The sequence below is a fragment of the Phoca vitulina genome, unplaced genomic scaffold (genome assembly GCF_004348235.1).
Source record: "Phoca vitulina isolate PV1807 unplaced genomic scaffold, GSC_HSeal_1.0 scaffold8, whole genome shotgun sequence".
Classification (NCBI taxonomy): Eukaryota; Metazoa; Chordata; class Mammalia; order Carnivora; family Phocidae; genus Phoca; species Phoca vitulina.
Window position 1 is genome coordinate 36,278,127 of NW_022589711.1, and position 24,672 is coordinate 36,302,798.

General features: G+C 39.0%; 1 protein-coding gene across 1 annotated transcript in view; it reads right to left on the minus strand.

The window, feature by feature from the left end:
• Positions 1-24,672, minus strand: part of CFAP44 (cilia and flagella associated protein 44) — a 155,355-nt gene that overhangs the window by 89,858 nt on the left and 40,825 nt on the right. Inside the window, exons 10-17 of the mRNA XM_032406556.1 lie at positions 19,680-19,835; positions 19,008-19,055; positions 18,137-18,236; positions 17,502-17,596; positions 14,927-15,136; positions 14,186-14,296; positions 9,808-9,969; positions 4,409-4,636 (exon numbers count right to left, since the gene is read on the minus strand). Coding sequence (XP_032262447.1) covers positions 4,409-4,636; positions 9,808-9,969; positions 14,186-14,296; positions 14,927-15,136; positions 17,502-17,596; positions 18,137-18,236; positions 19,008-19,055; positions 19,680-19,835 — 1,110 coding nt within the window. The remainder of the gene's footprint in view (positions 1-4,408; positions 4,637-9,807; positions 9,970-14,185; positions 14,297-14,926; positions 15,137-17,501; positions 17,597-18,136; positions 18,237-19,007; positions 19,056-19,679; positions 19,836-24,672) is intronic.

Below are 24,672 nucleotides of genomic sequence, written 5' to 3' on the forward strand. Positions count from 1 at the left end.
GAGGAAGTGAAAGGGGTGGGATCAAGATGCCTTTGGAAAAAGTGTCCTTGGCCAGTTGCAGGAGACCCCTCATCAACTGGAACAATAGGCAAAGCAGACAAAACTTGTATGGATCCCCATAGGGTGTTAGTTCTGTTTAAGACAAGACAAGGAAAATTTCATTTTCTCAGTGAAATGTGAGAGGAGGTTATCGTTAGAAGGTGAGGGAGAGTGTAGCACGTTTGAGGGGAGGAAGAGTTACATCAGTAATTCAGCAAGTGGCAGAGTGAACAGGACTGGGCAGTAGAATGGGCCTGCAGCGTGAGCACGGACTTGAGAACTGCGGTCAGGCCTTCACAGGGAGACTGGTCTTCCACACGGTCTACTTGGTTGCAGGAACAGAGCTGACAAATAGTTGCATCAAGCAGAGTCAGGGTCACTACCTCGGTCAACTGTACCTTAATCTTGTGTGCTAGTGGAGCTTGATGGTTAAAAGCATGGACTCTAGGCCCAAACTGCCTTCTTATGTTACATGCAAATTATAAGAGGACTTATTTTATAGGGTGGTTAGTAAATCATTTAGAAGGGTGCCCAGTACAGAATAAATGGGTTTCCATATTTAGCAAATAAAAGTACGAGATGCCCAGTTAAATATGAATTTCAGATAACAAATACACCTAGGGCAAGTATGTCTCACATAATATTTATCAGGCAACCCTAAGAATAAACACTGAATGTGTTTGTTATATAATAATTTTTGCACGTGTTTCAAGGACACTAGAACTCTGTTACATTTTATTATAGTTGTTTCTGTGCCTCTCTCCTCGTGATAAGAAATTTCCTGAGGGCAGGAACCATGTCTTATTTATCCCTTCACCCTTGAACCCCACACAATAGTAGCCATCAACAATTCATAAAACAAAGACAGACAAAGCATCACTACTTTCTATCCTTGCTGCTAGCCTCCTTGGAAATTGTTAACAAAGATGTATTTCTAGGAAAAATTGAACAAGGGAGAAGTTAACGCTCATCATTCCTTGTAGTAACAATCCTTGGCTAGTCAGTGTTCTGGCCTAGCCAAACATCTGGGATTGGTTATGAATTAATGATAATCTTTCACTTACAGGCATACCTCAGAGATAATGTGGGTTCAATTCCAGACCACCTCAATAAAGCTACTACTGCAATAAAGTGAATCAAATGAATTTTTTGGTTTCCCAGTGCATATAAAAGTTATGTTTACACTATACCATAGTCTATTAAGTATGTAATAGCATTATGTCTAAGAAAACAACATACATACCTTAATTTAAAAATACTTTATTGCCCAAAATTTCTAACCATAATGTGAGTTTTTGGCAAGTCTTAATCTTTTTGCTGGTGGAGGGTCTCACCTCAATGTTAATGGCTGCTGACTGATCAGGGTGGTGGTTGCTGAAGGCTAGGGTGGCCACAGCAATTTCTTGAAATAAGACAATAATGAAGTTTGCTGCAGCAGTTGACTTTTCCTTTCATGAATTTCTCTGTTGCATGCAATGCTGTTAGTTAACATTTTACTCACAGAACTTTTCAAAATTGGAGTCAATCCTCTCAAACCCTGCTGCTGCTTATCAACTAAGTTTATGTAATATTCTAAACCCTTTGTTGCCATTTCAACAATCTTCACAGCATTTTTGTCAGTAGTAAATCCCATCTCAAGAAGCCACTTTTTTTACTCATCAATAAGAAGCAACTCCTCATCTGTTAAAGTTATATCATGAGATTGCAGCAATTCAGTCCCACCTTCAGGGTCCATTTGTAATTCTAGTTCTCTTGTTATTTCTAACACATCTGCAGTTACTTCCTCCACTCGAGTCTTGAACCCCTCAAAGTCATCCATGAGTGTTGGAATCAACTTCTTCCAAGAAATCCTGTTAATGTTGATATTGTGACCTCTTCCCATGAATCTAGAATGGTGAATCCTTTCCAGAAGTTTTTCAATTGACTTTGCCCAGATCCACTAGAGGAACCACAATCTATGGCAGCCATAGCCTTACAAAGTGTATTTCTTAGATAATAAGACTTGAAAGTTTAAATGACTCCTTGATCCACAGGCTGCAAAATGGATGTTGTGCTAGCAGGCATGAAAACAACATTAATCTCATTGTACGTCTCCATCAGAGCTCTTGGGGGACCAGATGCATTGTCAATGAGCAATAATATTTTGAAAGAATCTTTTTTCTAAGGAGTAGGTCTCAACGGTGGGCTTGAAATATTCAGTAAACCATGTTGTAAACTGATGTACTGTCATCCAGCTTTGTTGTTCCATTTATAGAGCACCAGCAGCATAGATTTAATATAATTCCTAAGGGTCAGGATTTTCAGAATGGTAAATGAGCATTGGCTTCAACTTAAGTCACCAGCTCCATTAGCCCCATATTCTTTGAAGCCAAGCATTTACTTTTCCTCTCTGAAAGTCCTAGAGGGCATTTTCTTCCGCAATAAGACTGTTTCATCTACAGTGAAAATCTCTTGCTCAGGGGCACCTGGGTGGCTCAGTCAGCTAAGCGTCTGCCTTTGGCTCAGGTCATGATCCCAGTGTCCCAGGATCGAGCCCCACATCCGGCTCCCTGCTCAGTGGGGAGTCTGCTTCTCCCTCTGCCTCTGCCGCTCTCCCTGCTCATTCTCTCACTCTCTCTCTCAAGTAAATAAAATCTTTTAAAAAAAATCTCTTGTTCAGTGTAGCCACTTTCATGAATTATCCGAGCTAGATCTCCTGGATAACTTGCTGCAGCTTCTACATCAGCACCTGCTGCTTCTGTGTTATGGAGACGGCTTCTTTCCATCTTTTCTTAAACCTCATGAACCAATCTCTGCTAACTTCCAACTTTTCTTCGGCAGCTTCCTCACCTCTCTCAGCCTTCATAGAATTGAAGAGAATTAGGGGCTTGCTCTGGATTAAGCTTTGGCTTAAGGGAATGTTGTGGCTGGTTTGATCTTCTATCCAGACCACTGAGAATTTCTCCATATCAGCAATAAGCCTGTTTTTCTTTCTTAGTATTCATGTGTTCACTGGACTAGCACTTTTAATTTCCTTCAAGAACTTTTTCTGTGCATTCACAAGTTGGCCAACTGTTTGGCACAAGAGGCCTAGTTTTTGGCCTATCTTGGCTTTTGACATGCCTTCCTCACTTAACTTAATCATTTCTAGCTTTAATTTAAAGTGAGAAACATGTGACTCTTGCTTTCACTTAAACTGTTAGAAGCCATTATAGGGTTATTAATTGGCCTAATTTAAATATTGTTGTAACTCAGGGAATAGGAAGGCCCAAAGAGAGGGAGAGAGGCAAGGGAATGGCTGGTTAGTAGAACAGTCAAAACACACACCATATTTATCATTAAGTTTGTGGTCTTATATGGGTGCAGTTCATGGCTCCCCAAAACAATTACAATAGTAACAAAGATCAATGATCACAGATCATAACAACAAATAATAATGAGAGAGTTTAAAATACTGCAAGAATTACCAAAATGTGACACAGAAACATGAAGTGAGCCAATGTTGTTGGAAAAATGATGCCAATACGCTTGCTCAACACAGGATTGCCACAAACCAATTTGTGACAATCACAGTATCTGTGAAGTGCAATAAAATAGGGTATGCCTGTATACTTTCATGTCAATTATTACTTTTTTGGTTAATGGAGCTGAAATTTGTGACAAATTTATAATGAAGGAAATCCTGCCTTGCAATTGATCAATGTCTTATGATAGGAGTAGAAAATAGATAATTAGGGGATACAGTTGTCACAACATTGTGACAGTCCTTGGTGTCTGTTTCCCAGATATCCATTTTTTCTCTTCTTCCTTATTAGCCAAATCCCAATTTTGTTCAGGGTGGCAAGGTGACCATCTAAAAACAGCCATCTTGGAACACTATATCTAAAACTAATGATGTAATGTATGGGGATTAACATAACAATAAAAAAATTTAAAAAAAAAAAAAAAACATAAAAACAGCCATCTTCCCAGACTTCTACACGGCCAAACAGCATAGCTGCAAATAACAAAGTGCAAGCAAAAGCTTACAGGATAATGTGGCCATTATTTTCGAAATGTTGATTAGTTTCAAAATTAAAAAAAAAAAATGCAACTGGAAGAACCTTTAGCCCCTTGCCCTTCTTTCTTTAATTCTTCTCCCCTTTGACCTCCTGGAACATGTATGATTGTTATAGGTGATAGCAGATATAATAAAAATACATAAAAGAGATATTAAGACGATATAAAAACTATAATTCACATTCATTCACCAAAATTCACCCCTTCAATAGTAGTTAATAAATGGCCTTACCATAAGAGTTAGAAAGTGAGAATGTGCTGGAAAATCATGATCATAAACTATACTTGATTAGGGCCGAGATAAAAGATTATGTATTACATTATTACTCACCAAAGAAACCCAGAACTTCCCTGGCTCAGAGTAAAATCCACAGAGGATGCAACAGGGAGTTGATGGAATAAAGATTTCAGGTAATGGCCCCTCATCTTCCTCTTCCTCCTCCTCTGCCTGGAATTCCTTTTCTCCATCTTCTCCCATCTCTGCTGCTAGCTGCTTCCTCCTTTTTTCCTTCTCCTTCAACTCCTTTAGTGTCTTTCTTTTTTCTATTTCTATGAATCGCTTTTGCAAGAGACATTAAGATATAAAAACAACTGTAAATCATTCATTCATTTACAGGAAGGGGATGACAAAATGGAAGGAAGATAGGGTCCTAGAAAAACACAGCTCTGATGTAAAATGTCATTTAAAAATAATTATCAATTGGGGGATATATATTATCATTAACATTTTCAAATCATTTCTGCATTACCCCCTTCAATCCTAGTTTTATAGAAATCATTTTCTCATTTTTTTCCTAATAGAGAAGCTAAACACAGTTTCTTCCAGTCTATCACCATGAATTAGGTAGATCAAAATAACCCCTGAGGAAAGTTGTTCCTATTTTTAGTAATAACTATTAGACCCTCTGCATCTTTCAGATGGTGATTTCAAAAGCCACCTAACACTGGCATCCCTACCTCCCATCTTTTACCTCTTTCTTTTTTATCCCTCAGAATTATCCTCCTAAATTATATGATCTCATCACATCAATCCCCTCCTCAAAATCTCACAGTGGGAGGGGTGACTGAACAGCTTCTGCACAACAAAAGAGAGATGGAGACACAGTAATGAAGGGAATCTCCATCCCCAAAAGCTCTGAACTGCAGTGGGAATGGAGAGTACCAAGAGAGCAGGAACAGATTTGTCTGCCCTAGGACACAGAAAAAAAAGCCAAGGTTTAAAAGAGCAACTAGTAAAAGGTAAAAGATTTATACGATCTGAAGAGAAACCAGAATATATCCAAAATCTATAAAGAACTTATCAAACTCAACACCCAAAGAACAAATAATCCAATCAAGAAATGGGCAGAAGGCATGAACAGACATTTCTCTAAAGGAGACACCCAAATGGCCAACAGACACATGAAAAAATGCTCAACTTCACTTGGCATCAGGGAAATACAAATCAAAACCACAATGAGATACCACTCACAACAGTCAGGATGGCTAAAATTAACAAGTCAAGAAATGACAGATGTTGGTGAGGATGCGGAGAAAAGGGGAACCCTCTTACACTGTTGGTGGGAATGCAAGCTAGTGCAGCCATTCTGGAAAAACAGTATGAAGTTTCCTCAAAAAGTTGAAAATAGACCTAGCAATTGCACTACTGGGTATTTACCCCAAAGATACAAATGCAGTGATCTGAAGGAGCATCTGCACCCCAATGTTTAGAGCAGCAATGTCCACAATAGCCAAACTATGGAAACAGCCCAGATGTTCATTGACAGACAAATGGATAAAAAAGACGTGGTGTATACACACACACGCACACACACACACACAGACATGGTATGTGTATACACACACACACACACACACAGTGAAATGTTACACCATCATCAAAAAATGAAATCTTGCCATTTGCAATGATGTGGATGGAACTAGAGGGTATTATGCTAAGCAAAATAAGTCAATCAGAGAAAGACAATTATCATATGACCTCACTCATATGTGGAATTTAAGAAACAAAACAGAGGATCATAGGGGAAGAGAGGAAAAAATGAAACGATGAAACCAGAGAGGGAGACAAACCATAAGAGCCTCTTAATCATAGGAAACAAACTGAGGGTTACTGGAGAGGAGGAGTGTGGGGGGATGGGGTAACTGGGTGATGGACATTGGGGAGGGTATGCGTTATAATGAGCACTGGGTATTATATAAGACTGATGAATCACAGAGCTGTACCCCTGAAACAAATAATATATTATATGTTAATTTTTAACTGTATTTAAATAAAAAAATATAGTATATAGTAGTATATAAAAGAACAAACCTTAGGAATCTGCCAAACTGCAGGGAGGTGCTGGAAATCTCTGCAGGTCAGAAGGGCTGGTGAGAACCATAGTTCATCCTCCCTCTCCACCATGGCAGTGTGAGTGGGGGGAGCAGGGTCTGGGCACCTTAACCAGCCTACCACATCAGTGAGCCCAAGGCACCTAGCCCCCACTAGCCCCAGCAATCTCACCAAGGAGGATCCAGGGAGGTATACACTCACCACACTCACCACAGCTGGATTGCACTCACCACAGCTCCAGATGTTGCATCAAGGTGACACAGGTGTGAAGCATCCCTGAACACTCCAGGTCCATACCACTTTTGCCTCAGACAGCTTGCTAGGGCACCCCCAATACAGAGTGTTCTGGGACCTCCTGGCCGTTGCCTGTTTTGGCCCCAGCTGTCCCACCAGGATGCCCCCTGTACAGAGCACAGCCCCCCCAACCCTGTCCCATTATCCCACAAGGGCAGGCCCTGTGCAGTATACCCAGAGACCCCCAGCTTGTACCCACTCCACCTTCAGTTGTCCTACCAGGGCACCCTCAGTGTGGAATGCTCTTAAAACACCCTGGCTTATACCCATTTCCACTTCAGCTGTCCTGCTAGGTTGTCTTCTACATGGAAAGCCCAGGGACCTCCCAGCTTACACCCACTTAGTATGTGCATAGTATGTGCTTGGACACCCTGGCCTGTTCTGGCCTGGGCTTGTTGCCCCATCAGGCCACCCTCTGCAATGAACACCCCAGGACACTCCAGCTTGCACTGACTTCAGCTTCAGCTGTCCTGCCAGGGCACCCTCTGCACATAGAGCCCCAGGGGCCTCCAAATCTGCACCCAGTTCAATTTTAGCTGTCCTACCAGGATGTTCACTGCACAAAGAGCCCTGGGACTCCCCAACTTGTACCCACTTCAGCTCCAGCCATCTCACCAGGTCAGCCACAGCATGGAATGCCCTGCAACCCCCAACCTACACCAGCTGCAGCTCCAGCCAGACAGAAGAAGTTGCCAAGTATACACAGGGGGACCATACACAAGACCATTTCTTCAAATTTAGGAGAAGTAGCTGTTCCACCTATTCATAGAAACAAACATGAAAGTCAGGAAAAATGGGGAGACAGGAATACATTCCAAAAGAAAGAATGAGACAAAACCTCCAAAAAACAACTAAATGAAAAGGAGATAAACAATATGCTTAATAAAGAGTTTAAAGCAATGATCATAAAGATGCTCACTTTGCTGGAGAAAAGAGTAAAAGAACTCAGTAGGCGTTAAACAAAGAGATAGAAAATATGAAAAAAAAGAATAAGAGATGAAGAATACAATAACTGAAGTGAGGGGGGAAAAACACTAGAGGAAATCAACAGATTAGTGGATGCATAAGGATGGATCAGTGATCTGGAATATAGGGTAATGGAAGGCACCCAAACTGAACAGCAGGAAAAAAAAAAAAATCAGGATAAGTTAAGAGATCTCTTAGACAACATCAAGCAAACAAACATTCACATTATAGGGGTTCCAGAAGGAGAAGAGAGAGAAAGGGGCAGAAAACTCATTTGAAGACATACTAGCTGAAAAACCTCACTAATCTGGGAAAAGAAACAGATCTCCAGGTTTAGGAAGCACAGAGAGTTCAAAACAAGATGAATCCATGACACATAATTATTAAAATGTCAAAGGTTAAAGATAAAGAGAGAATTGTAAAACTAGCAAGAAAGAAAGAAAAAAAAAAAAAACTAGCAAGAAAGAAGCAAAAGGGTACGTACAAGGGAAACCCCATAAAGCTATCAGCCAGTTTTTCAGCAGAAACTTTCCAGGCCAGAAGGGAGTGGCATTATATATTCAAAGTGTTGAAAGGAAAAAACCTACAACCAAGAATACTCTACCTGCCAAAGTTATCATTCAGAATAAAAGGAGAAAGAGTTTCCCAGACAAAGAAAAAATAATATTTATCATCACTAAATTGACCTTACAAAAATGTGAAAGGGATTTCTTTAAGTAGGAAAAAAGGCCATAATTAGAAGAAAATTATGAATTAAAAGATGCAAAATATGATAACATATACACAAAATATAAAAGGTACAGCATGGGGAATAGAGTCAATGGTACTGTAATAGTGTTGTAAGGTGACAGGTGGTAGCCACACTTGTGGTGAGCATAACATAACGTATAGACTTGTTGAATCACTGTGTTGTGCACCGGAAACTGATTTAACATTGTGTGTCAGCTATACTGAAATAATAAAAATTTCTTCAAAAAACAGGTGGAAAAAAAACAGAATAGGGAAAAAGAACTCACAATGGATCTCAATGGTCTAGAATTAAATTGAAACATCTTGGCTGGCATTTAAGGAGCCCAAGTGTTGGTCACAGATTTCTGCCTCATCTCTCCTACATACTGCATCCCTCTGCCTCAACATTCCATTCTTCATTTTCTGAAAACACCAGAAATTCCTACAATTCTGCCTTCCCTCCAGATGTTATTCCAGCTCTTATTACCTTCCTCTCCTTTCTCATCCTCTCAAAATCCTTCTCGTTTTTTAAGTACTAAAAGTCCCCTCTATCTAATCATCTTTGATCCCCTCTTACCCCTCTATCAAACTCATATTTGTTTCACTCCAAGCCCTAAAATTATTTTCTTTGCACTGTGATTTTAATATCTGTTCACTACTGCCTTCTAATACAGTCAGCTGCTTCCTACCAGCTTATAAGCTCACTAGAGTCAGGGTAAATGTCTTATTCTTCTTTGTATTCTTCTTGGTATGTCTTTTATACAATGGAATATTACTCAGCCATAAAAAGAATGAAATCTTTACTATTTGAAATGATGTGGATGGAGCTAGAGTGTATTATACTAAGTGAAGTCAGTCAGAGAAAGACAAATACCATATGATTTCATTCATATATAAGGCTTAAGAAACAAAACACATGATCGTAGGGGGAAAGAAGAGAGAGGCAAACAAAGAAACAGACCCTTTTTTTTTTTTCCAGAGGGGGGGTGCAGGGCAGAGGGAATGAGAGAAAGAATCTTAAGCAAGCTCCACACCCAGCATGGAGCCTGGCGTGGGGCTCCATCTCACAACCCTGAGATCATGACCTGAGCTGAAATCAAGAGTCAGATGCCTAACTGACTGAGCCACCTGGGCACCCCCAAGAAACAGACTCTTAACTATAGAGACCAAACTGATGGTTACCAGAGGGGAGGAGATGGGGGATGGGTTATATAGGTGATGGGGATTAAGGAGAGTACTTGTGATGAGCACCAGGTGATGTATGAAAGTGTTGAATCACTATATTGTACACCTGAAACTAATATTACACTGCATGTTAACTGGAATTTAAATAAAAACTTGAAAAAAAAGATATTTTATATTCTAAGAAAAAACATATTAGAAGATAATGCTTCAAGGATATCTCATACCAGAATCTTAGATTTGACACTTGAGAAATGAAAATATTTTATGCACATGTCTTTGATTTCATAGGAAACTACATCACGATTTTCCTCTTCCTCCTTTATGGTTGGAAATGGAGTTTCAAGAACATAGTCGTTCTCACAAATAATCAGTAAAGTACTGTCAGGCTGAAAAAGAAAGATTAACATATCATTCACATTTAGGCAAATTTATAGAAGCATAGTTCAAAAACATCATAAATCAGGAAAAATATAATTATGTGTACTAACCATTTTTGAAATCCTTAATTCCTCACTGTAGTAATAAGTCATCTTATTAATCACTATACACAATTATTACCTATTATATCATTAATAAGCTAAGTGTTAAAATTAGATTTAGATTGGTTTCCCTTATAGATGCCATAACACAGTTTCTGAGCCAAAAAATGCAGCTGTGAAATATATTAGCCCAAAGAGCAGAATATTAAAATTAGGACTGCCAAGGAAAACCTGCAGTGTGTGGATGGCATATCCAGTCTGAGCAGCCTTTGGTGGACCATTCTCCATCTGCCCGAGTTCATTAAATGTGGATGTTCCTCAGGTTTTTGCCCTCTTCCCTCTTCTCTCGCTCCACATAAACATTCCCTGGGAAATATTATAGCCAACCTAAGGCTTCATTACCACTCATGCACAATTAGATTCCAAATAGATTCATCTCTCTAGGCCAGACCACTCTCTTGATCTCCAAAAATCACATATTTAACCATGTCTGGGAAGTCTCCATCTTGATATTCTATAGACACAGTATTCAAAATGTTTCTTCACTCAGTCATTTCATTCTGTAATTATTTATTATGTATCTACTATGTATTTGGCATTTTGTGGCATGCTAGGGGTAAAACTGTAAAAGAAAAATACAGCGCCTGGCACTATAGAGCTTACCTCCAACAAGAGAGCCTGTCATTTAACAAATCATATAAATAAATGCAAATTATAACTGTGACAAATGTTGCAGAGGTGCTACAGGAGCAAAGGAGGCTGTGCAAGTTTCCTGAGAAGGTGGTATCTAAGCTTCAAGGTGAAGGGGGAACAGAAGATGATTACACAATAGTTAGGGGAAGGTTTGAGGGAGTATGCTATACAAAGCAAATACCATGTGCAAATATCCTGTGGCATGTTTGGGCTTATAAGGAAGTTATGGGCTTGGATGGTAACACCCAGGTCAAGAGAAAAGAGTGAGAAGAGAGATTGGGACAGAGCCTTAGGGAAACAATATTCAGTAACTGGGTGAGGAAGGCTGAAAAGGAATGGCAAGATGTAGAAGAGGGAACCAGGAGAGCATAATATCACAAAAGTCAAAGGGAGATGGTATTTCAAAGAGAAAGTAAGGGTCAACAGGATCAAAGGAGGTAAGAAGTCAAGAAAGATAAGAACTGAAAATGTTAAGGGGACATCACTGGTTTCTTTACAGGAGCTGACTTGGTAGAATGATGAGACTAGAAACTAGTTAAGAGCCCAGAGGAATAATCAATCCTCTTGGAAAAGTCAGGAGGAGAAAGATGGGGAAGTAACTAGAGGAGAACAGAAGGTCAAGGAATTTATTTTTTGTTCATAGGAGATACTTGAACATCTTTAAATACCAATGGAAATGATCCAGTAAACAGATGAGGTTAAATTTATGACAGAAAAAAGAAAATAAGTAGTATTAAATCTTGAAAAAAATAGAAGAGAGTATAATCCAAAGGAGGAGGCAGAACTGGCCTCACATGGGAAGGGAGAGGGCATGCTCTATTATAAAAAAGGGAAGAAGGCAGGTGGATGCAGAGGTAACAGGATTTTATGTTGGGTAGTGGGAAGGTGAGGGATTCTTCTGCAACTTTTCCTCCTAAGGACAAATTGCCAACAGTTTGCATGAGACCTAGAAGCCAAACAGAAGGCTGTGTCCTAGAGCTTTAGGCATTCTTGAGGAGAGGAGAAGACAAAAGCTGAAGTTCAAAGCTACAAAAACAATTAGGTATTGAGGGGACATGGTCTCAGAGAAAAGGGAAATGCAGAAAAGTGAGCCTGACATTCTGCTAGGCCTTTGCCTTAAAGCATTTACATAACTCTAAACTGTGTGGGAACAGGGTTTGTTCATTTCCTCCAAATGGTCCCTTTTTCACTTCATTTTCATTTATTTGAATGCTACTTTTATGTATAGTATTATGTGTTTATCTAGGATATCAAAGAGGAAGCAGGGATATTTAGAATGCATAATGAAAGAAGTTTGGTGAACCAATGAAGGGCAGGGTAGTTAGAAGTAGGGAAGAGACTGGAATATTCTCAAGATTTTCTGGTTATAGCAACAGAGAGAACAGTGGTCCCAGAATAATGCAGGCAAAAGAACATGTCTTAGAGAAGCTCATGTGTTTCATTTAAACAGCTCAAAATTATCCCCAGAAATTCAAAAGACCACCAAATTCTGTTAATTCTACCTCCTACATAACTCTTGTCCACAGTCTTTCATACCCTGGTCTCATGTCTGGAACATAGCTGCCCAATAGATCCAGTGCCTCTCATCTGCCTCCCCTGTAACTTCACACTGCTGCCCAAAGTGATCATGGTAGTGACTGTGGCAGGCAGAATGATTCTGTATGCACATGTGGTACACCCTTAGTGGAAACACAAATTATAAGGACAGAAGTTTAATGTATTCAGGAAGACAGGAGGTCTGATCATTGAGAACTGGCAGAAGTTAACAGCTATGGCTAGTTGGACAACTGAAGTATGCAGCATATCAGTTACACATGGTAATTTACCTTTTTTCTCCATCTTTATTGAACTATAACACTGTGTAAGTTAAAGTGTACTATGTGACGGTTTGATAATGCATACATTGTGAAATGAGGGTAATTTACTTTGACATTAGTAATTCCCAACTATAAGAAATATAAGCACTAATTGGCAGCACTGCCTGAAATAACTTTTGAATTATGTTGGGGGTTTTGGTCTCTTATGCCTATTTAGCTTATTTTGAAATAATTATTGATTCACAAGAAGTTGCCAAGATAGTATAGAAAGGAATCATGTACCCTTCACCCAGTTTCTCCCACGGGTTACCTCTTATGCAACAATATCAAAACCAGGAAATTGACATTAATACAGAACATGTGTATAATTCTATGTCATTTTATCACATGTGTAGATTCATGGAACCATTCACTGTAATCAGGATGCAAAACTATCCCATCACCATAAGGATCTTCCTCAAGATGCCCCTTCGTAATCACACCCATCACCTTCCCACCCACCATTTCTAACTTTTTTGGGTTTTTTACTTTGAATCTAGAGAAATGATTAAAGGATGCACATAATATCACCTGTTGTGTTCATGCTTTAACACACAGGTCCCTTTGAAGCTTTCATTTCCTTATCCTAAATCACCTGCACTTAACCTTCTCTCCAACTACACATATCCTACCATTTCCTCAAGATTAAGGTAAAATAATACAAAATAACAACTTATGTTAACTTATCCCCTTCTTGATATTTCCCTGCTCTATATTCATAGTACATACTGTCTATCCTACTGATATTTTAGTCACCAATTCCCTTGTGAAAACTTGTATTGTTCTGTGATAGTTATTTAACTTCTAAAATATGTACATTTTTTTCTCTTTCAGAAGAGATTGTCTTGTACTGCTTATTGAATCCATCAGTGCCTAGCAAAGATGAAAACAATGAGTATTTTTTAAAATGTTTTTCTATATACTATATTGTTATAGCACTTTTCTTTAGAAGAGTTCAAAGTAGATAATAGATGTTACTTCCATACAGTTCAATCAGTATTACCCTAGAACCCAGGACAGCACCTGGTTTAGACATTAAATCAACATTCAGATGATGGAGTTATCCTATGCTCAAACTTAGGGAAATTAGAGGCATTAAATAAGATCAGTAACCAATACTGAATCACCAGCTGTTGTTAGGAAAGAGTCAGTGGAAGATTCAAAGAGAAAAATCGAGGTGGAACGGGGGTAGAAGCAAAGAGATAAAGATGAGGGCAAGGACATTCAGACCTTAGATAGAACTGAACTTCCGAATGTCAAAAGGACTGATAGACCCAAGTCAACACATTCTGACACGTGTATCTCAATAAAGTCACCAGGTTAAAGCAAAGCCTGATATAACCCAATGTTTTGGGAAGGGAATCATGACCAACGATTTAGAGAATGGAAGAGAGAGGAGGTAACAGTGTGATGTGGGGCTCCCCAGTGATGTTCTATTAGCCAAGCATCCCCAGCCCCTCACTGCAGGACCCAGGAGGGGTGCTAATAATTCCACCTGCTATTCTCGATCTTCCAGATCACTTCATTATGCTGTAATTGAGATTTAAACATGAAGACAAATAATAATTACTTACATGGGAGTTCGAAGACCACATTAACTGGCGAACAGGTCCAGGAGTAGTAATATATCCTATTGGCTTATAATCTTTTTCTACCTCAAAGAAGAAGACGGTTTGATCTTTACTCTAAGAAAAAGAGAAATACCCAACAAATATGGGGGTTTTTTTTTACATCTATTCCATAGAGTACAGAGTAGCACTTACTAGGTATAGTATACCCACTGTATATCTATATCCACAATAATCATATATCCCAGATTTTTCTGGGAAAATTCTTATTTCCAATATTTGCTTCATTTCCCCCATGAGAACATTTGACAAACCAAGTGTTCCAGGATATGTTTCCGAAAGAAATGATCACCATACCTGTACATTGGTTAACTCACAAAAAATTCCACAAAGCATATGCTCACTTATTAATGCATTAAAAAATGTACAAGGTTATTCTCTTCACTTATGGCAATCCTATATAAGAACATACCTATGTGATAAAATATTGGTTATACATAAAACATGATCATAACACCCAGTTGAAAATTTCTATTCATTTAAAATAAGCATTAGAACTCAATTTGTAAGAAAATTTTGAAATGTCATGCACAGACTATACTGAAAGAATATGAACATAGAGAAACAAACTATGGGTTTTTCTTTAAAATATACATCAGCAAATAAGTTATCATTGGGTAGGAAAATGAATAAGATAAGTTTAACCATGAAAGCTCAATAGGAAACAAAAGGAAATCTACCACTTACCCCTGTAGCTAGAATTTCTCCATCACGTTCATAAGCTAAAGCAGTGACACGAGCAGTATGGGGTTTGAAAACCTGTTTCAAATTAATATCTGCATCAGAAATTTTCTTCCGTCCTGCAAAAACTGTAAGCCCTTTGGGATCGTAAAGTTCAAGAATTCGAACCACCCCATCTTCGAATCCTACAATAATCTGTGCTCCGGTGTAGCTTACCTTAGAAAAAAATTAAATGCAACAAATCTGAAATTAGTTAAGAAAGTTGTACTACATAACATAACTCTGTATTTTATTTAGCCAAGTAATTTTTTTTATTATGTTCAGTTAGCCACTGTATAGTACATCATTAGTTTTTGATGTAGTGCTCAGTGATTCATTAGTTAGCCAAGTAATTTAACATTGACTGCTCATTGGTAATTCCTTATACCACTTTCTGGTAACCTCCATCTATTCTAGGATAGTTCCTTATCACTGCTGATGATGAGACAGGTAAGCAATGGCAATTCAAACACTGAAGAAGCAAACGCTGGTGTAGTGTCTGTCTACCATGTGCCAGGCACCTATCACCACCAACTCAAGGGTGAGCATAAACAGTTTGTCCCTGGTTTCACCGAATTTATGGTCTAGGGGGAGGACAGACATTAATCACAAAGATGAGTGTAAAATTATGAACCGAAATAAATGCTAAAGGAAAGAAACAATCTCTGAGGGCATATAACAAAGAAAGTTGACCTAGACTGAGGGCTTCCTTCAGGAAGAGATGGTGGAGCGGAGACCAGAAAGATGCCCAGAAATTAAGTTCAGGGAGATGGGAAAAGCACTCCTGGGAGAAGATATAGCTTGTGCAAAGGTTATGTGGCAGAAAAGAAGCTAAAGAGGGAGATAAGCAAGGCCCAGGTCACGAAGTGGCTTACATGTCACATTAAGATAATCTTCATCCCAAGAGCAGTGGAAAGCCATTGAAAGGTTTTTAGTTGGGAGTTTGTGTACATGTGTGCTCGTGCGCACGCGCACATGCGCGTGCGTGTGTGTGTGTGTGTGTGTGTGGAGAGAGAGGGTGATATGATCAGATTTGCTATTTCGGAAAAATCATCTTAGCTGCAATGTGCAAAACAGAACTGAGATGGCCTAGAGAGGGTGCAGGGAGACCTTTGGGGAGACTTTTAAAGACATGGCTGCCTTACTCCAGGAGAGTGATTGTGGTCAATTAGTCTGAGGTGGTATCATGGACAGGAGGGATACAGGCATAGTTTAGAGAGAGTGATAATGGCCCTGTTTGGTGATGACTGAATACAGGGGAGAAGGGCAGAGGGAGGTGTCAAGGATGACTGAGACATTTATGGAGATAGGAAACTGTGAAAGGGAGCCAAGTGTCTGTGTGGTTTGTTGTTGCTATTATCGTTATGGAGGGGGACTGGTTGGAGGCCAGCAGAGTATCATGAATCTAGTCTTAGACAGGTTGGGTTTGAGGGTCCCTGGAGATCTCAAAATGAGGATGACACATAGTCTGCAGCTCAGAGAAGTCTGGGCTGGAGAAAGAAATCTAGCAGTGTCCAAATATACTAAATCTGCTGTCTTGGGAGGCATTCAGGAGAAAGGCAAGAGCCCTGATATTCTTTAGAGCAGAGTGATCATCGCTAAGGCAAGGCAGTTATGAGAGTCTTGGTAATAAAAAAACTGTACCCCATCCAACTCCAGTTGAAGGTTGTTCATTCAATAAATATTTGTTATGTGTCTAAATGTACTGTAGAGGCACTAGAGGCTCAAAGAAAAATAAAGTGTAGTTGTCACCCATGAAGAACTGTTATGAAGCAGAAGCCACATTAAGAGGCTATTAGGTAGGCACTCCTATTGACATCCGAGCTTAGCCCAGGCTTCAACCAGGTGCCAGACTGATGATAAAGAAGCCTTTACATGATTCCAGGCCCCAGATATGAAGCAGAGACAATCCACTGCTGTTGTCACCTGTCTGATTTCCCAATCCAGAGAGCATATGAGCAAAATAAAATGATTGCTGTTTTATGCCACTACATTTTGTAGTAGTTCATTACATAGCAATGGATAACCAGGACAACTCCCTATCTCTGCCTAATTTTTTTTCCATAGGTCTTATCATTACCTAACATATCACATATGTTACTTATTTTTCTTTATTGTCCATTCTGCCTCCTCCCACTAAAGTGTAAGATGCATGACGGCAAGTATTTTTGTCTTTCTGTTCATCACTATATTCCCAGAAGCTAGAACAAGACCCAGCACATTGCAGGCATGCTGGAAATATAAATAGAAGGAATGAAATCACATTCAGATAGAGGATAGATACACAAAGTTGAGTAATTATTTTGTAACATGAAATGATTACTAACTTGCAAGTGGCATAAAAAATAGATTTTTATTAAAACAGGACCAAAACCACAAAAGCAAGGTCATATGATTTCTATCACATTCTGAGTGAATAAACTAAGTTAAAATTTTTATTCTTCTCTAAAATCCAGAGTCATAAAATATATTTCTAAGAAATAGCACTGATAGACCATATTTACCAATAGATTCCAGTAGAAGTTCATTATCATTAACTCACCAGTTGGGGTACCCAAGCAAGGGCAGTACCTCCTTGTTTGAATTTCATCTGAGCCAAAGGGGTTTTGCTAGCAAAATCATAGATTCGAACAGAGCCTACAGAAAGACAATTTTAAAAGAAACAAGTTATATATATGGCATCTTTTAAAATAACCTTAGTTCGCTTAACATGTTGAGCATTATAACAAGAAATTTCATACATAAACTAATAATCTAATAGGTTTTCTTTAGTCAAAAATTTACATGTATACCTTCAACCAGGTAATTTGTAGGCATGGATAATAAAGCAAACAACTGATGATTGACTGATGGATTAATTTCACCTTGCATAGCCCACAAAAGATTCACCATGCGTCAAGGAAGAAAGAACGTGAAAAAATAAAATAGGAAAAGCATGAATGTGGATAATACCAAAATGAATGGCATTTTTGTAACTGACCGTATCCTTAATCTTTCACAATAACCAAGGCTGCTGTACTTTAGTTCCTCTCCCCTCCACAAAAACTCACCTCGCTTATATCAAGAGGCTTACCTTTTGGAAAAGTTCTCAAATGCTTTTCATCAAACACATAAAATTTTGTGTGGAAAACAAAACAAAAAAGACCAGATGTATTTTCATTTAGAGTTCCTACTCACAATCCAAGGCAGTAGTGGCCATGAGGTAAGTGAGGGGAGAGACTGCCAAGGCTTCGACAGCTCCAGAATGGAAGGAGAAGAGGCAGTCTGGATCTTGAGTCTGATAATAAAAAGAAATCCTATTAGATCTTAAAGTTAATATCATAAGTTAGATCATAAGTTAACATCAAATTAAGGTCAAGTTTTTAAAAAATATAAATAGAACCCTATAACACATGTATGATTTTATCTGAATAGAAATTTTTAAAAGTATAATATGTTGGGGCGCCTGGGTGTATCAGTCAGTTAAGCATCCGACTCTTAGTTTCTGCTCAGATCATAATCTCAGGGTGGTGAGATCAAGCCCCATGTCAGGCTCTGTGCTCAGCGGGGAGTCTACTTGAGATTCTCTCTCTACCTCTCCCCCCTACCCCTCCCCCATCTTTAAAATAATATAGATCTTTAAAAAAAAACAAAAGCATAAAAGGCTAGAAAGAGTGCTGGACTTTGGAATTAGGAGAAACAGTACTGGCTTTGCACTTGAAGGCTTTCCTTTTCTTCACCAGTAAAATGAGGTGATGGCAACTGTCAGGGTAGCCATAAGGGTTGCAGGAGATAATATAAATGAAAATACCATAAGTTTATGGCAACTGTAAAGCACTGGATAACATTAGGCACAGTCACTGCCACTTTTCTGGTAAAGTTTGCTGAGGTATCTCCTTTTTTTGTAAAATCAGAGAGAGAGAGAATAAATTCCCAGGACTAGGACATGTTGGACAAGTTTTTGATGGGAACAATGAACAAGTATGGAGAAAGATAAAGTATCTTTTAAAGAATAATAACAGACTTTTGTTATAAAAATTATGGAAAAAAAGAAAAATAGACAACTTACAATATTTGAAAAACTAAGATCAAGCTTCCATATGGCTCCACTGGCATCCTAAAAAATTAAATACCTAATAACAGTTTATCATTTTTAACTTTTATCAAATGAAAAGAATTTTCTTCCTGTGATCTAGTTAAAGTAAAGGACAAACAGTAATACCAAAAGCTTACATGTGTTTTAAAGTATGATTGAAATTTAACAAAAGCAACTTCTATATATCTTAGAACACACAATAAATGAAACATTTTCATAATACATATAGTCATTTTAATATAATAAGAAAGCTAATTGGTTTTTTGCATATAAAATACAGGTCAACTTGGGGCGCCTGGGTGGCTCAGTTGGTTAAGCGACTGCCTTCGGCTCAGGTCATGATCCTGGAGTCCCTGGATCGAGTCCCGCATCGGGCTCCCTGCTCGGCGGGGAGTCTGCTTCTCCCTCTGACCCTCCCCCCTCTCATGTGCTCTCTCTCATTCTCTCTCTCTCAAATAAATAAATAAAATCTTAAAAAAAAAAAAAATACAGGTCAACTAAATACCAAAATTCAGGTAGTCTTCCTTGACCTATCAATAATAGTACTCTTAATAGTAAAATGGACTTACAGGGACAATAAATTATGTTACTATTTTAATTTTATGTCTAGGTAACTTTAAAGAGCCAAGAGAGAACAGAATTTACCTGAGCCAACCAAAAGTTACTTCCAATCTCGTTCATTTTTATCATAGAGAAGAGTTTGACTTTCTTGCCAACTTGAAGTTCATTAATGGGCTCGATCTCTAACAATCCAGTCTCATCAATAGAATCAGCAGTGTCTACTGTCTCAAAATCCCAGATCTTATAAAATAAGGAAATACTTTAATCAATCAGCGGTTACTGAATTTATATTTTCTATAAGAAAAGGCCCTGATTGATGGCAGAGGAGTAGGAGACCTTAGTTTCGTCTGGCTGCAGGAATTCAGCTAGATAGCTATCAAATCATTCTGAACATCTGTGAACTCAACAGATCTAAGAAAACAATAGCTACAACTCTACAAATAGAAGAGCGACCACTTTTTGCAAGGTAGGAGGTGTGGAGAAGCAAATCTGAGGTGATGTATGGGAGGACAGACCATGGGGTGGGAGGAGGGATCTTCCATAAGCTGGCTAGCAGAAAGTGATATAGCAGCAGAGCACAAAATCAGAACTTTTAGAAGTCTGACCCGGTGAGGGACTCCCTGCCTGAAAGGTGATCAGGTGGTGAAGCAGGCAGTCTTAGGTGGGACAGTGTGGTCTCAGAATCCCCAGGGTCACAGGAAGACCTGCGGTGCTGGAGTGCAGCAGAGTTCCCAGGCATTGGAAGGGGGAAGCCAGCTGCTATCAGCAAGCCCAGGAGAGGGCTCTCAGCTCGGGGTTGCCATAAACCACAAACTGCGGCACAGCTGGGCCACTGCTCTCTCAGTAGAGGCCCAACAAGCGGCAGAACCGGGGAGACCCCCCCTTCCTCCCCTCAGAGGAGCAGCACGTGAGCATGCCAGAGGAGTCTGCAGGGTTTGGAGACTCAAACCGGGGTCACGTGCCTGAGATAGAAATGCTCGGTCACAGGCTGGGTGACCACGGAGTGTGGATGGAGACCAGGGAGACAGGAGTGATGGACTGCTTTTCTCTGGGCTCACTGAGGAGTGGGGCCTGAGCTCTCAGCTCTGGGGCTGGAGACTGGGAAGCCACCATGTTCATTCTCATCCTCTAAAGCTGCATGGAAAGACTTCAGGGAACAAAAGCCACACAGAGCAATCCAGAGGAGCTACTTACTTAACCTGGCCCCCTGTCAAGGGTGGTGCAATTCAGACTGGGGCAAAGACACCCAAGAATCAGCAAAACAGGCCCCTCCCCCAGAATATCAGCAAGAACATCCAGTTAAGACCAAGTTTACTAATCATAGGGAAATGCAAAATTCTGGTGCTAGGGGAAAATAGTATATAGAATTCATGTTTTTTTCCCCCATGATTCTTTAGTCTTTCAATTTTAATTTTTTTCCTCTTTCCCCTTTCAACCAATTTCTTATTTTATCAACTCTTTTAAAAATCCTTTTTAACTTTCATTTTTACAGTAACATTCTATCCTTTCATTGCATTTAATTTTATTTGTGTGTGTGTGTGTATAAGTTTTTCTTTCTTTACAATTTTGGGATGCAGTTTCTTCTAACAAACAGACCAAAACACACCCAGAATCTAGTGCATGGCTCTGTTCTCTTCACCTGCCTGATCACATTCTTTTTTTTTCTTCTTTTATTAATCTTTTTCTTTTTGTTAGTCTTTTTTAATTTTCATCTTTACAGTTACATTCCAACCTTTCAATGTATTTAATTTTATTATTTTTGTATATATATGTTTTTCTTCCTTTAAATTTTGAGATATAGTTTCTTCTAACAGACCAATATGCACCCAAAATCTAGTGTATGGCTCTGTTCTATTCACCAGCCTGATCATATCTCCCCCTCCCCCCATCTCAGGTCTCTTCTGATTTGTTTAGTGTATATTTCTCTGGGGCCATTGTTGCCCTTTAAGTATTTTGTTCTTTCATTCATCTATTCTTCTCTGGACAAAATGACAAAATGGAAAAACTCACTTCAAAAAAGAGAACAAGAGGAAGTACTGACTGCCAGGGACCTAATCAATATGGACATTAGTAAGATGTCGGAACTAGAGTTCAGAATGATTATAAAGATACTAGCTGGGCTTGAAAAAAGCATAGGAGACACTAGAGAATCCCTTTCTGGAGAAATAAAAGAACTAAAATCTAACCAAGTCAAAATCAAAAAAGCTATTAATGAGATACAATCAAAAATGGAGGCTCCAACTGCTAGGAAAAAATGAGCCAGAAGAGAGAATTAGTGATATAGAAGACAAAATGATGGAGAATAAAGAAGCTAAGAAAAAGATAAACAGCTACTGGATCATGAGGGGAGAATTCGAGAGATAAGGGATACCATAAAGCGAAACAATATTAAAATAATTGGGTTCCCAGAAGAAGAGGAAAGAGAGAGAGAGGCAGAAGGTATATTGGAGCAAATTATAATGGAGAACTTCCCTAATCTGGGGAAGGAAACAGGCATTCAAGTCCAGGAGGCACAAAGAACCCCACTCAAAAAAAAAAAAAAAATCAATAAAAATAGGTCAACACCTCAACATACAATAGTAAAACTTGCAAATCTTAGAGACAAAGAGAAAATCCTAAAAAGAGCTTGGGACAAGAAGTCCATAACCTACAAGGGTAGAAATATTAGACTGGCAGCAGACCTATCCACAGAGACCTGGCAGGCCAGAAAAGACTGGCATGATATATTTAGGGTGCTAAATGAGAAAAATATGCAACCAAGAATATTTTATCCAGCTAGGATGTCATTCAAAATAGGAGGAGAGATTAAAAAGCTTCCAGGACAAACAGAAACTAAAAGAATTTGTGATCACTAAACCAGTCATGCAAGAAATATTAAAAGGGATCCTTTAAGTGAAGAGAGCCCAAAAGTCACATAGATCAGAAAGGAACAGAGACAGCATACAGAAACAGTGACTTTACAGGTAATACAATGGCACTAAATTCATAGCTTTCAATAGTTACTCTGAATGTAAATGCACTAATTGTCCCAATGAAAAGACATAGGATATCAGATTGGATAAAAAAGCAAGCCTCATTGATAAGCTGTCTTGAAGAGACTCACTTTAGACCCAAAGACACCTCCAGATTTAAAGTGAAGGGGCAGAGGGGCACCTGGGTGGCTCAGTCGTAAAGCGTTTGCCTTCGGCTCAGGTCATGATCCCAGCGTCCTGGGATCGAGCCCCGCATCGGGCTCCCTGCTCGGCAGGAGGCCTGCTTCTCCCTCTCCCACTCCCCCTGCTTGTGTTCCCTCTCTCGCTGTCTCTCTCTCTCTGTTAAATAAATAAATAAAATCTTTAAAAAAAAAAAATAAAGTGAAGGGGCAGAAAACTATTTATCATGCCATTGGGTATCAAAAGAAAGCTGGGGTGACAATCCATATATCAGACAAATTAGATTTTAAACCAAAGACTGTAAAAAGAGATGAGGAAGGACACTATATCATAATTAAAGAGTCTATCCAACAAGAATATCCAACAATTGTAAATATTTATGCCCTTAACAAGGGTGCAGCCAATTATATAAGCCAATTACTAACAAAAATTAAAGAAACACATCAATAATAATACAATAATAGTAAGGGACTTTACACCCCACTCACTGCAATGGACAGATCATCTAAGCAGAAGATCAACAAGGAAACAAGGGCTTTGAATGACACACTGGACCAGATGGACTTCACAGGTATATTCAGAGCATTCCATCCTAAAGCAACATAATACACATTCTTCTCAAGTAGTCATGGAACATTCTCCAGAACAGATCACATACTGGGTCACAAATCAGGTCTCCACTGGTACCAAAAGACTGGGATCATTCCTTGCCTATTTGTGGACCACAATGCTTTGAAACGGGAACTCAATCACAAGAGGAAATTTGGAAAGAACTCAAATACATGGAGGCTAAAGAGCATCCTACTAAAAAATGAATGGGTCAACCAGGAAATGAAAGAAGAATTTAGGGACACCTGGGTGGCTCAGTCAGTTGGGCGTCTGCCTTCAGCTTAGGTCATGGTCGCAGGGTCCTGGGATTGAGCCCCACGTCAGACTCCCTGCTCAGTGAGGAGCCTGCTTCTCACTCTCTACCCTGCTCTTGCTCTTGTGTGCTCTCTCTCTCTCTCTCACTCTCTGTCAAAATAAATAAAAATCTAAAAAAAAAAAAAAAGAATTTAAAAAATTCATGGAAACAAATGAAAATGAAAATACAAGTGTTCAAAATCTTTGGGATGCAGCAAAGGCAGTCCTAAGAGGAAAGTATATAGCAATATAAACCTTTCTCAAGAAATAAGAAAGGTCTCAAATATATAACCTAACTTTACATCTAAAGGAGCTGGAGAAAGAACAGCAAATAAAACCTAAACCCAGCAGGAGAAGAGAATTAATAAAGATTAGAGGAGAAATCAATGAAATATAAACCAAAAGAACAATAGAACAGATCAATGAAACTAGGAGTTCATTCTTTGAATTAATAAAACTTATAAACCCCTGGCCAGACTTATCAGAAATAAAAGAGAAAGGACCAAAATAAATAAAATCATGAATGAAAAAGGAGAGATCACAACCAACACTGAAGAAATACAAACAATCATAAGAACATATTATGAGCAACCATATACCAACAAATTAGGCAATCTGGAAGAAATGGATGCATTCCTAGAGCCATATAAACTACCAAAACTGAAACAGGAAGAAATAGAAAACCTGAGCAGACCCACAACCAGCAAGGAAATTGAAGTAGTAATCAAAAATCTCCCAACAAACAAGAGTCCAGGGCCAGATGGCTTCCCAGGGGCATTCCACAAAATATTTAAAGAATTAATACCTAGGGCTCCTGGGTGGCTCAGTCGTTAAGCATCTGCCTTCGGCTCAGGTCATGATCTCAGGGTCCTGGGATCGAGTCCCACATTGGGTTCCCTGCTTGGCAGGAAGCCTGCTTCTCGCTCTCCCACTCCCCCTGCTTGTGTTCCTGCTCTCGCTATCTCTGTCTCTGTCAAATAAATAAAATCTTTTAAAAAAAAAAAAAAGAATTAATACGTATT